Here is a 12134-nt window from a genome sequence, read left to right as displayed (position 1 = left end):
TTTGATTATCCTTGAATCTTCCTGCCACACTTGCCATCCTCTGCTGCCACGCCAGGGTGGCACGTCACACCCTTTGAGAACTGCTGCTCTATGGGGTTAACCCCTTCATGCAGTAATTGGACTTAAGCACGTTGGTTATCGGACGCTGGCTATCTCACAGAAAGGAGATTCCAGCCCAAGCATTAGGAAGAGCTTTCTGACGTGGAACGGACTCGCTTGGAATAATAATAATAATAATAATAATAATAATAATATAAAAATAAAAATAAAATTTTATTTATATCCTGCCCTCCCCAGCCGAAGCCTGGCTCAGAGCGGCTAACAACAATAAAAGTAACACAGTTTACATAAAATTGCAATCAGTTAATTGAAATTCATTCTAAAATCAATTCATTCCAAAATCAGTTCGGAAGGTGGAAGGTGGTGGGCTCTCCTTTGTCGGCGTTTTTAAAGCAGAGGTTGGATGGTCACCTGTCAGGGATGCTTTAGTTGTCGCTCCTCCATTGCCGGGGTTGGGCTGGATGGCCTTTGGGGTTCCCTTCCAACTCTGCGGTTCTATGGCTCCAGGGCATGCAGGGCAGGGATGGGAAAGGCAGGTGGGACCATTGGGTAGCTCAGGGGAGGGGAGCCAGAGGCAGGGGAAGGGAGGAGGGCCCAGCTAAGCGACTTCTCTGGCTTAAATCCCTCGGTGAGCGCAGAAGAGCGACATCCTGGGCAGTGCCTACAAGCAGAAGTTTCCACGCCCCGTCTTGAAGCAGCTCCCGGAAATGAAGGCCTACGTAGCCCACAAGGACCAGGTAAGTGAGCTTCAGGAGAAGATGAGAGTCGGCGGGGTGAAGGGGTGGTGGGAGCTCAAATAACCCCATGCCCTCTAACATGTCTCCAATGAAAATAGCGACATCCTAAAGAAAAAGTCGTATGGTTCAAGCCATGGTTTTCCCAGTAGTGATGTACAGAAGTGAGAGCTGGACCATCAAGAAGGCTGATGGCCGAAGAATGGATGCTTTTGAATTCTGGTGCTGGAGGAGACTCTTGAGAGTCCCATGGACTGCAAGAAAATCAAACCTCTCCATTCCGAAGGAAATCAGCCCTGAGTGCTCACTGGAAGGACAGATCCTGAAGCTGAGGCTCCAAGACTTTGGCCACCTCATGAGAAGAGAAGACTCCCTGGAAAAGACCCTGATGTTGGGAAAGATGGAGGGCACAAGGAGAAGGGGACGACAGAGGACGAGATGGTGGGACAGTGTTCTCGAAGCTACCAGCATGAGTTTGACCAAACTGTGGGAGGCAGTGGAAGACAGGAGTGCCTGGCATGCTCTGGTCCAGGGGGTCACGAAGAGGCGGACACAACTAAACAACAACAACAAAGAAGAGCGGGACATTCCGGGATCAAATCGGAAACCGGGACGGCTTCTCTAAATCCAGGATTGTCTGGAAAATAGGGACACTTGGAGGGTCTGAGTTAGTTACTGCCTAGGAATTTCCTGCTTTACCACTTGTTTCCCCAATGTCTGGAACATCGCTGCGTCAGAACGTTTGGCCAGACATGGGCGGGTGGCTCTGGGGCGAGGCTAAAATGGATAATATGGATTATTCAAATACAGCAACAAGGAGGGAGCTTCTCTTATCCCTCTGGCTTCTCATTCTTTGCTGGGGGTATCTGCATTCCACCTGAAAGTCAGTGAACTGTGATTGCAAATTGATATGCTGATTGACGGAAATGGGTAACTCTGCAGAAAAGGTTCAGTTCGCTTTGAGTGACTCTAATAATTTTTTGACACATAAAGTGGCTGTTTGTGCACTGGCAGCAAAAAGAGAGAGAAAGAAAGAAAGAAAGAAAGAAAGAAAGAAAGAAAGAAAGAAAGAAAGAAAGAAAGAAAGAAAGAGATGAGGAATGGGAGAGTTGGATAATACAGTGTGATTCTTAATGAAGTATACAGTTTCAACGCACTATAAAAAGAAGAAGAATGTAATATATCTTATGTTACCTGTAACAGAATTGTAGGGGAATGTTTAAAGTTTTTTTTTTTTTTTAGAAACAGTCAGAGATGTTCTATGTCTGCAGCCTTTGTCACACGACACACATCGAATCAGTAATCCATTTCTGCCCAAATGTGACTCACCCTACATGTTGATTTTCCTGGGCTTCATTGAATGGTAGCGCAAACACTATTGATGACTTCTTCCAATACACGTGGTCGTCCAGGACTTCTAAGTTTGCACAAACAGCCCGTAGTTTCAAACTTTTTATGCCAATCGTAGATACATTTTCTGCTTGGATGTTTTCTTCTGAATCGCGATCTAAAATGCTGTCACACAACAGTTACAGATTGCGTTTTTCAAACTTTTTATGCCAATCGTAGATACATTTTCTGCTTGGATGTTTTCTTCTGAATCACGATCTAAAATGCTGTCACACAACAGTTACAGATTGCGTTTTGCTCAGTTCAAGAACACAAAACGCCCTCTCCACTGCAGACGCAGCAATTTTGCCTGACTAGTCATGGGACACGCGCGCTATCACCTACGTTACTTCCCCCAGTAGTGGAACACAAATTTATGAGTACATCTCCCTCATGGTTTGCAGTTGTGGTCCGTGTCATCGCCTGTTACTGTCTTACAGCATCTGGAAACCGTATACTTCATTATGAACCACCCTGCTTTGCCATAAGTGGCTTTCGAAATTCTGAGGTTTAATCTGAAGCTGAGCTAGGTTTGAACTTGTTGTTGGCAACACTGCTTCCATTCCCTCATATTACTGATGTAATTATATAATGCATATATATATATATATATATGTAGGTTTTGGTGTCTTCGGGTGTCTTCCCGTGTAAGAGTTGGGGTGTCTAGGCGACGTTTCGACGAGGTCTCACTCGTCATCTTCAGGCTGGTGCTTTCGGCTTCTTGTTACTAGAACAGGGCTCTGTTCTAGTAACAAGAAGCCGAAAGCACCAGCCTGAAGATGACGAGTGAGACCTCGTCGAAACGTCGCCTAGACACCCCAACTCTTACACGGGAAGACACCCGAAGACACCAAAACCTACATTCCTGTACCCGTGAAAATCTACGAAAGCATATATATATATATATATATATATATATATATATATATATATATATAATGTATATGTGTGTGTGTGTGTAATTATATTAATAAATAATAATATTTTTTAAAAAATTTATATCCCACCCTCCCCAGCCAAAGCCAGGCTCAGAGCGGCTAACAACAGTAAAAATAGCACAGTTTACATAAAAACACAGTCAATTAATTGAAATACATTCTAAAATCAATTCATTCTAAAATCAATTCAGAAGCAAATTAATGGCAATCGTTGGGCTAGAGTTCTGTGAGGATTACCAAAGGAGGGGGTCAGGCTGTGCCTTGGCCAAAGGCCTGGTGGAACAGCTCTGTCTTGCAGGAAATATGTCAAGTCCCGCAGGGCCCTAGTCTCTTGTGAAAGAGCGTTTCACCAGATTGGGCCGAAAAGGCCCTGGTCTGGTTGAGGCCAGCCTAACCTCCCTGTGGCCCAGGATCTCCAAGATGTTTTTATTTGAAGACCGTAAGGTCCTCCGTGGGACGTACCAGGAGAGGCAGCCCCATAGGTACGAGGGTCCTAATTCTAGGTTTGTAGGTTTCTGTACTGCAAAATTGCAATGAAATCGTTGTGACCTTTGGCTTGTGCAATGATAAACCGATTGAATTTTTAAAAACAAAGAATTAAATAAAAAGAAGGGGAGAAAACACACATTTGGGGTAAAACAGGGTTGGAGATCCGCGTGGTCCTCTTGGGCTCCCTGACTGAGTCCTCCTCTCTCTGCAGCCCCGCATCTATCGCTGCATCCAGTACACAGACCTCCAGCCCATGTTCCAGGCGTACACCCCGGACCTGGTGACCGAGTCCCTGCAGACCCAGGCCGCGATAGATCACCGGGCAACCCGGAGAGCCAAGCGCTGGGCAACCCTCAAAGGCGTCGTCAAGCCCACCCTCAAGAGCTTCCTGTTGCGCAAGCGAGTTATGGAGCCCAAGGAATGAGCTGCCAGTTGCGGCGAGCGCTCCGAGGCGTGAGGCAACGGCTTTCTTGTCCCAAGGGCCGCTGTTGGCTTGGCGGGGCCAGGAGTGATTCGAGGCCCTCGTCCGTCTTCGGCTCCCCCCGATTTCCAGATCCTCCTAGAAGCTAGCATTGGATGTGTCCGACACTTCGAAATAAACAAATTGTTGGAAATTTATGGCTTGTTCTTTTCCCTGTTAGGTATGTGGTGGGGAGCTTTCTGCAATGGAGGGGTCTGGTGACAAACAGATGATACGCTTCGATATAGAAGGCTGTGGAGCATGTTCCAGGCAGGGGGGTGCGGTGGGGGCAGATTGCCCCGGGTATCTTTGCTGAGGGGGGTGACATTGGCGCACCGCCCGCCTGTGACTTCCAAGCTTACCCTAAGCTGTCAAAACGACCCCAAGCTGTCAAAATGTCCGCCATAATAATAATAATAATAATAATAATAATAATAATAATAATCTATTATTTAAACCCCGCCCATCTAGCTGGGTTTCCCCAGCCACTCTGGGCGGCTTCCAACAGAATATTAAACCACAACAGTCTATTAAACATTAAAAGCTTCCCTAAACAGGGCTGCCTTCAGATGTCTTCTAAAAGTCTGGTAGTTGTTTTTCTCTTTGACATCTGGTGGGAGGGCGTTCCACAGGGCGGGTGCCACTACCGAGAAGGCCCTCTGCCTGGTTCCCTGTAGCTTTGCTTCTCGCAGTGAGGGAACCGCCAGAAGACCCTCGGAGCTGGACCTCAGTGTCCGGGCAGAACGATGGGGGTGGAGAGGCTCCTTCAGGTATGCTGGACCGAAGCCGTTTAGGGCTTTAAAGGTCAGCACCAACACTTTGAATTGTGCTTGGAAACATACTGGGAGTCAATGTAGGTCTTTCAAGGCTGGTGTTATATGGTCTCCCAGTCACCAGTCCAGCTGCCGCATTCTGGATTAGTTGTAGTTTCCTGGTCACCTTCAAAGGGAGCCCCACGTAGAGCGCATTGCAGGACTCGAAGCGGGTTTGCTCCGCCCCCAGCTGCAGGGCGTGCACGCTGTTCTGTGCACCCTAGCGGTTATCCCGCGCCTGGGAGGTCACCCTCCATGCCCTGCCCCCCTCGGGAGTGCGCCTGCCCTGGGACCATCTCCTAGGGGCAGAGTCCTTTTGCCCTCCCCCCAATACTTTGGGGGAGGGGGCTGCCCCTAATGTTCAAAAAGGGTGGAGGAGGCCAAGCTGAACAAAGCATGGCATTGGCAGCCAGCTCCTCCTCTTCCTCCTCCTGCCATGGCAGGAAACGAAAAGGGAAGCAGCCCGGTTGGTGGTGGCAGAGGAGGAGCGCTGACGGACCGTTGAAGCTACGCTGCCGCTGCGTTCAGCTCCTCCAACATCCGATGCCATGCCCACGGCGTCATGCGCTAGGTGACGTCGGCCCCATACATTCTACCTGGGAAGCTGGCGCCTCAGCTCCTCCACAAGGGCGAGCAGCCACTTCTGCGAGCTGAGACTGTGCACGGCACGAAGAGAGTGGATGGAGCATTTTTTCTTTCCTTCTCTCGTAACGGCAAAAGCTGAATGAATGAATGAATTTTATTATTACACTCACAGACCGGTTCCGGCTCACTTACAATATCAGGAAAATCATAAAACACAACAGGAATACATTGAATTGCAATTGGGTATAACAGAGACAATACAGATACAGTGGTACCTCTGGTTGCGAACGGATCCGTTCCGGAGCCCCATTCGCAACCTGAAAGGAACGCAACCTGCGTCTGCGCATGCGCGGGTCATGATTTGCTGCTTCTGCGCATGCACGTGACGTCATTTTGCATGTCTGCGCATGTGTGAGCGATGAAACCCGGAAGTAACCCTTTCCGGTACTTCCAGGTCGCCGCAGAACGCAACCTGAAAACGCGCAACCTGAAGCAAACGTAACATGAGGTATGACTGTATAGCAGTTAAAAATATATATAAAATCTTGATCACTAAAATATATCCTAAAATTGTCATTTAGAACCTTAATCATTTTGGTAGTACAGCTTGTTCCTAAGTTTTATGGCAGTCGCACAAAATTTGGCCACCCTGAGCGTAATCTCTGGATCCTTGTCCTCTAAAAGCTGAATGCTGGAAGATTTGGGGAAGACAAAAGGAAGTAGTTTTGCGCGTAGCGCATGGTCAAAGTAGGGAACTTGCCTCAACCAGGAGGCAGAGGTGGCCACCAATCTAAGGCTCCTCTGTCAGGAGTTCAGCCTACACTCGAGTAGGACCCTGGCAGAGACACATGCCCGACTGGCATGTTCCCTCCCTCCTGGTCGATCGTTTGGGAGCTTCAAAAGCTTTCTTCAGCCTGAACATCACAGCGACCGATGCCAACAGAAATTGGCACACTTAGGGATCCGCAAAGTTTGCATATCATGTGTAACAGACCTCAGCATTTTGGCTAATCTATTTACGTATAAACACACACGGAGCACTGCAACATGGCTCCCTCTCTCTCTAGCATCAGACAGAAAAGAGAAAAAGAACAAAGGACAATAGTCCCACTTCACGGAACACAGGAACACAAACATCCTGTCTCCGTCACTTCCCACTCTGTGGAGTCAAAACATACACCGTCATGTGATAGACAACAATCCCATGACTGCAATCACGGAGCAGGAATTCTAACATCCTCCACACTAACACTAATCCTGTGCTTAGAAAAAGGGGGTCTGAGTGGCTTTGCATTTGCCACTCTGCTTTCCCCTGGAAATCCTGCTCTTTGCTCCTGAATTGGTGCAAATGTCAATCCAGAGAAACCCCAACTGATGGAGCAGGTTTTCCCTGTGCTAAGGGGGGGGGGGTCTACTTTGTGTAGTTTTTTTTAAAAATGTGTCTGCTGTTATTTTTAAAATTAATGTTTTAATTAAGTATTGCAAATCACCTCGAGACATCCATTTGGAAGGCAATAATCACAAAACAGGGCAGTGATGTAAAATGATGCCTGGGAGCAGAATCGGGGTGAACACAGTCCTTACCCTGAACTGCCTCCACAAGCAACCTCCCCCTTCCAGGGCTCCCCAACTCCAACATCTTTTGCTGGGGGAAAAGGCAGCTTCAGATCTTCACACACTTCCCCCTAGCAAGTATTGCACACTTTACACATCACACACAGGTACTAGCCTATGCAAAGAGGAGAGGAAGGTCAGCTGCTATCCATCCCTGATTCGGAAGGCGAGGCCTAAACAAAGGCTGGGGGGGGGGGCAAGGGCCTGGCAAGTGCTGATGCGCCTCTATGGCTGCCGCTGCCACCCCAGATGAGGAACGGTTCAGTGGCCAAGGGGGCACAGAATTGTGCAGATCTGTAATGGAGAAGATCCATTTGGGGCAGCCAAATTTGGGGCTTGCACAGGGTGCCATATTTCCCCACTGGGATGTTGTCTGGCAGAAATTCCTGCTGGAAGGTCCTCCCTCTCCCAGTGGCATAGCAAGGTCAGGTGGTACCCGGTGCGTGGCGCCATATTGGAGGAATCAAATGAATCAAATGGGATTTAGCTGCCCCAGCGTCCCTGGCATCCCTTCACCCCCCCCCCCAACTCCTGTGATGGGTGAATCATTGCAAAAGACAGCAGTTTACTGGAAAGGAATAAGGGGGTGATCTTGAGAGGGGGACTAATCTTGAAATTTGCTTATAAATCATGCTCCCCAGCGGAGGAACCAGTGGGGTGTAATTCTTGTGATCTTCTTCCTTGCTTGCAAAAATGTTATAATCTTGCCTTGGAAATGCTCATATATCATGCAACAATATTACAAAAGATTACCTCCCCCCCCCTTTAAAATTTAAGGGCCAATATTTGCAGCCTATTAAAGTGCTCAAGGAAATGGAATCTGTAAAATATAGCCACTAATTTTACCCTTCGGAACAGTGGAAGAACCATTAACTAGTGCTAGAAAAGCACTAGAAAGAATAGAACAATTCGGACAAGTAGCAGGTTTCAAATTAAATAAGAAAAATCCAAAAATGTTAATGAAAAATATGAACTGAGATTTGATTGATACATTGCAGCATCAGAGTGGAATAGAGGTTGTTAAAAAAGTTGAATATCTAGGAATCTGGTTAACATCGAAAAATATAAATTTATTTAAAGAGAATTACACACTGGTATGCAATGGTACTAAAAGTGACTTAGAAGTGTGGGGAAGAATGAAACTATCCTTAATGGGTAGGATTTCAGTTATTAAAATGAGTGTGCTACTGAAAATGTTGTTTTTATTTCAATCAATCCCAATAATTAACGGAGTTGGTATCTTTAGAGAGTGGCAAAAAGCAATTTCAAGATTTATCTGGCAAGGGAAGAAGCCAAGAATTACCGGTAAATTTAAACTGTTAACAGATATAAAAGAAAGAGGAGGCTTCTCCCTACCACATTTGAAATTGTATTATGAAGCATCATGCCTTTGTTGGTTAAGGGACTGGATATTGTTGGAGAATACAGATCTTTTAGATCTAGAAGGATTTGACAACAGATTAGGATGGCACGCATATCTATGGTATGGCAAAGTAAAAGTTCATAAAGGATTTGGAAACCACATATTTTGAAAGTCATTGTATGAGGTGTGGGATAGATATAAAAATCTATTAGAACGTAAGACACCATGGTGACTCTCGCCACTTGACATATTTGGAAAACAACTGTAACCAATTGACATCGCTTGTAGGCTTAAAAGAAGTTTTGTAAGGAGTAATATAGAAATTATTGTGAAAAGAATTAAGAATAGGTATTAAGATTTGAATTTATAGCAATAACTATAGTAACAAAATGCATAATTAGAAAGGATTTTAGAAAACCATCAGTTGAGGTTGAAGGCTGTGATAGCCAAAAAATTTGTAATGATGTTTAAAAGGATGATATGCTGGGAAATATGAGGAAAAATCAATAAAAAATTATTAATATTTTTTAAAAGTGAGAAACACTGGACAGAAACTGTAAAATGAGGGCAGGGTCATAACTATGGCGTGGTCTGCTCAAACAATCTATAAAAAACACACAAAATTTTTCCCTTCCGTTTAATTTGCACGCAAAAGGCAGGAAAATGTCATTAGAAACTCTAGACCCTGCTCCTCCTGGTGACTCATTAGATGACCTTGTCGAGGACAGGAATAACTGGCTCTTGGCAGCCATCAATAAGATCGCGCATAAGCACCCTCTGTGACCCCGTCGAAACCGGGCCCCTTGGTTTACCGAGGAGCTCCGGAAAATGAAGGGGGATCTCAGATGGCTAGAGTGAGTATGGCGATGGACTTGTGACAGAGCTTCAAGAACATCTTATAGGACGCTTATGAAAGCCTATGAGATGGCTATGAAAGCTGCTAAGAAATCTCACTTCGCAGCTTCCATTGCATCCGCTAGCTCTCGCCAGGCACAACTTTTTAGAATAATTAGGTCAATAACGTCCTTAGGAGGACAACCAAATTTAAGCACAAATTCGACCCACAGCTGTGAGGCATTCGTGAACTTTTTTGTGGAGAAAGTCCTGTTGCTCCACTGTGACCTCCCTGCCAATTTAGATACAGTGACAGAACTGGAGGCCCCTCAACTGTCTTCGGGTCCAGTGTCGGACCATTTTGATTGGATACTCATTTCTGATGTGGATAGATTCCTCCTAGCTGGTAGACCCACCACCTGCCTCCTTGATCTGTGCCCGTCTTGGCTGATTAGGGCGTGCCCAAACGTCGCGTGGACCCCCCTGGTTGAAATTATCAATTTGTCCCTTGGCACGGGGACATTCCCAGGGGAGTTGAAGGATGCAGTGGTGTGTCCGCTCTTAAAGAAAACTTCACTAGATCCTTTAGACCAGGGGTGTCAAACTCAAATTCATCAGGGGCCGCATCAGCAGTTTGGTCACCCTCAAAGGGCCGGTTGTATCTGTAGGACTTACAGCACAGTAGAGAAGGGTTCAGGCAGCCGTTGGATCTGTCACATCACAGGATGGCATGCGCTCAATATAAAAACAAATGGAGGTTTTCTGAATGCATGTGAAGTGGAGGTTTCCTGTGTAGAACGGCCGGCGCCGCTAGAGGGCAGACGTTCTCTGGCCTGTAGGCTGCCGCGCATGCGCTGAAGAGGCGGCTTTCTTGTGTCAAAAAAAAAGAAAGCGAGAATAAAAGGTGAAGGCTGGCGGCCGCCGGCGGCTACACGGGCCACATGACGAGGTCTGGCGGGCCGGATTCGGCCAGCGGGCCTTGTGTTTGACACCCGTGCTTTAGACCTATCCAATTACCGCCCAGTTTCAAATCTTCCATATTTGGGTAAGGTAACTGAGAGCAGTTGCTGAACAGCTTGGTAGGTTTCTGGAGGAAACATCGGCTTTAGATCCAATTCAGTCCAGGTTCCATCCTGGTTTTGGGACCGAAATGGCTCTGGTTGCTCTAACAGATGATCTCCGTAGACAACTGGATTGAGGCGGGTCGGGACTTCTGAGTCTCTTAGATTTGTCAGCAGCCTTTGACATGGTAGATCATGAACTTCTGGACCACCGCCTTGCCAACGTGGGGATACAGAGCATAGCCCGTCACTGGCTGTGCTCTTTTATCTCTGGTCGGGGACAAAGGGTGGTGCTAGGGAGGGAGATGTCATCGCGCCACTCCTTGGTGTGTGGAGTGCCGCAGAGCGCAATCCTCTCCCCGATGCTTTTTAACATCTTTATGCGCCCCCTTGCTCAGATTATCTGGAGCTTTGGGCTGGGCTGTCACCAATATGCTGATGACACTCAGTTGTATCTGCTGATGGATGGCCACACCGACTCGGCCCCGGACACACTGACTAGATGCTTGGAGGCTATGGCTGGATGGTCTCGTGGGAGCCGACTGAAACTAAATCCTTTGAAGACAGAGGTCCTATGGCTGGGTCGGGATAGTATGGGGATGAGGGACCAACTCCCTTCTCTTGCGGGGGCCCAATTAGTGCCATTGCCTTCTGTTAAGAGTTTGGGTGTAATCCTTGACGCCTCCTTTTCCATGGAGGCACAGGTTACAGCAACAGCCAAGGCAACATTTTTCCACCTTCGCCGCATCAAGCAGTTGGTCCCTTACCTTTCCCGCCCCGACCTGGCCACAGTGATCCATGCGACGGGCACCTCCAGGCTTGACTACTGTAATTCGCTCTATGCGGGGCTGCCCTTGAAGCTGTCCCAGAAACTCCAGAGGGTGCAGAATGCTGCAGCGAGGCTCCTCACGGGGTCTCTGCCACGGGAGCATATTCACCCAGTGCTTTTCAAACTGCACTGGCTCCCGGTAGAGTACAGGGTCAGATTTAAGGTGCTGGTTTGGACCTTTAAAGCCCTTAGGACCCTCGTACCTACGGGACCGCCTCTCCCGGTATGCCCCACAGAGAGCCTCAAGGTCCATAAATAGCAACACCCTAGAGGTCCCTAAGGAAGTCAGATTAGCCTCAGCCAGAGCCAGGGCCTTTTCAACACTGGCCCCGGCCTGGTGGAACGCTCTGTCTCTTGAGACCAGGGCCCTGCAGGATCTGATTTCTTTCCGCAGGGCCTGTAAGACAGAGTTGTTCTGCCTGGCCTTTGGGAGTCAGTTTGATTCCCTCCCACTCTTTCTTTTTTCATTTCTTCTCCTGTGATGAGGCTGCATTTTAATGTTTTGATGTTTTAATGTTGTATTTTAATCTTGTTTTTAAGTTGTATTCAATCAACTTGTTTTTATTATTGGTTGTTAGCCGCCCTGAGCCCGGCCTTGGCTGGGGAGGACAGGGTATAAATAAATTGTATTATTATTATTATTATTATTATTATTATTATTATTATTATTATTATTATTATTTTATTATCATTACCCAAGAAACACACCAAGCGTTGAGCTACCTTGGGGTTTTCTGCAAAATAAATAAATGGTTGGCTTGCGGATTTTAAGTGGCACATCCACAGGGCCAGATTCCCTTACAGTTTTCCAGCCCGGTTTGAGAGACTCTGCAGCCACTGATGCCCAAGGCGCCATGGAAGGAGAGGACGACACTCAGAAGGGCGACACTCAGCAGGATGGTCTGGGCCATGGCGGCTTCTGCAGCAACCTGGAGAAAGAGAGACAACCAAAATGCGTCAAAGGGC

General features: G+C 47.1%; 1 protein-coding gene across 2 annotated transcripts in view; it reads left to right on the top strand.

Moving 5' to 3' along the window:
* The window catches only part of EFCAB8 (EF-hand calcium binding domain 8), a 62081-nt gene extending 57857 nt beyond the window's left edge, over positions 1–4224 (top strand). For both annotated transcript variants that reach the window (XM_081196020.1, XM_081196021.1), the window contains exons 27-28: positions 699–797; positions 3822–4224. In XM_081196020.1, coding sequence (XP_081052146.1) covers positions 699–797; positions 3822–4034 — 312 coding nt within the window. In that variant the 3' untranslated portion in view covers positions 4035–4224. The remainder of the gene's footprint in view (positions 1–698; positions 798–3821) is intronic.
* Positions 4225–12134: the final 7910 nt, after the last annotated feature.

The sequence above is a fragment of the Podarcis bocagei genome (genome assembly GCF_964188305.1).
Source record: "Podarcis bocagei genome assembly, chromosome: 5".
Taxonomy (NCBI): Eukaryota; Metazoa; Chordata; class Lepidosauria; order Squamata; family Lacertidae; genus Podarcis; species Podarcis bocagei.
Note: the sequence above shows the minus strand (reverse complement) of the source record. Positions and strands in the feature narration are given on the sequence as shown.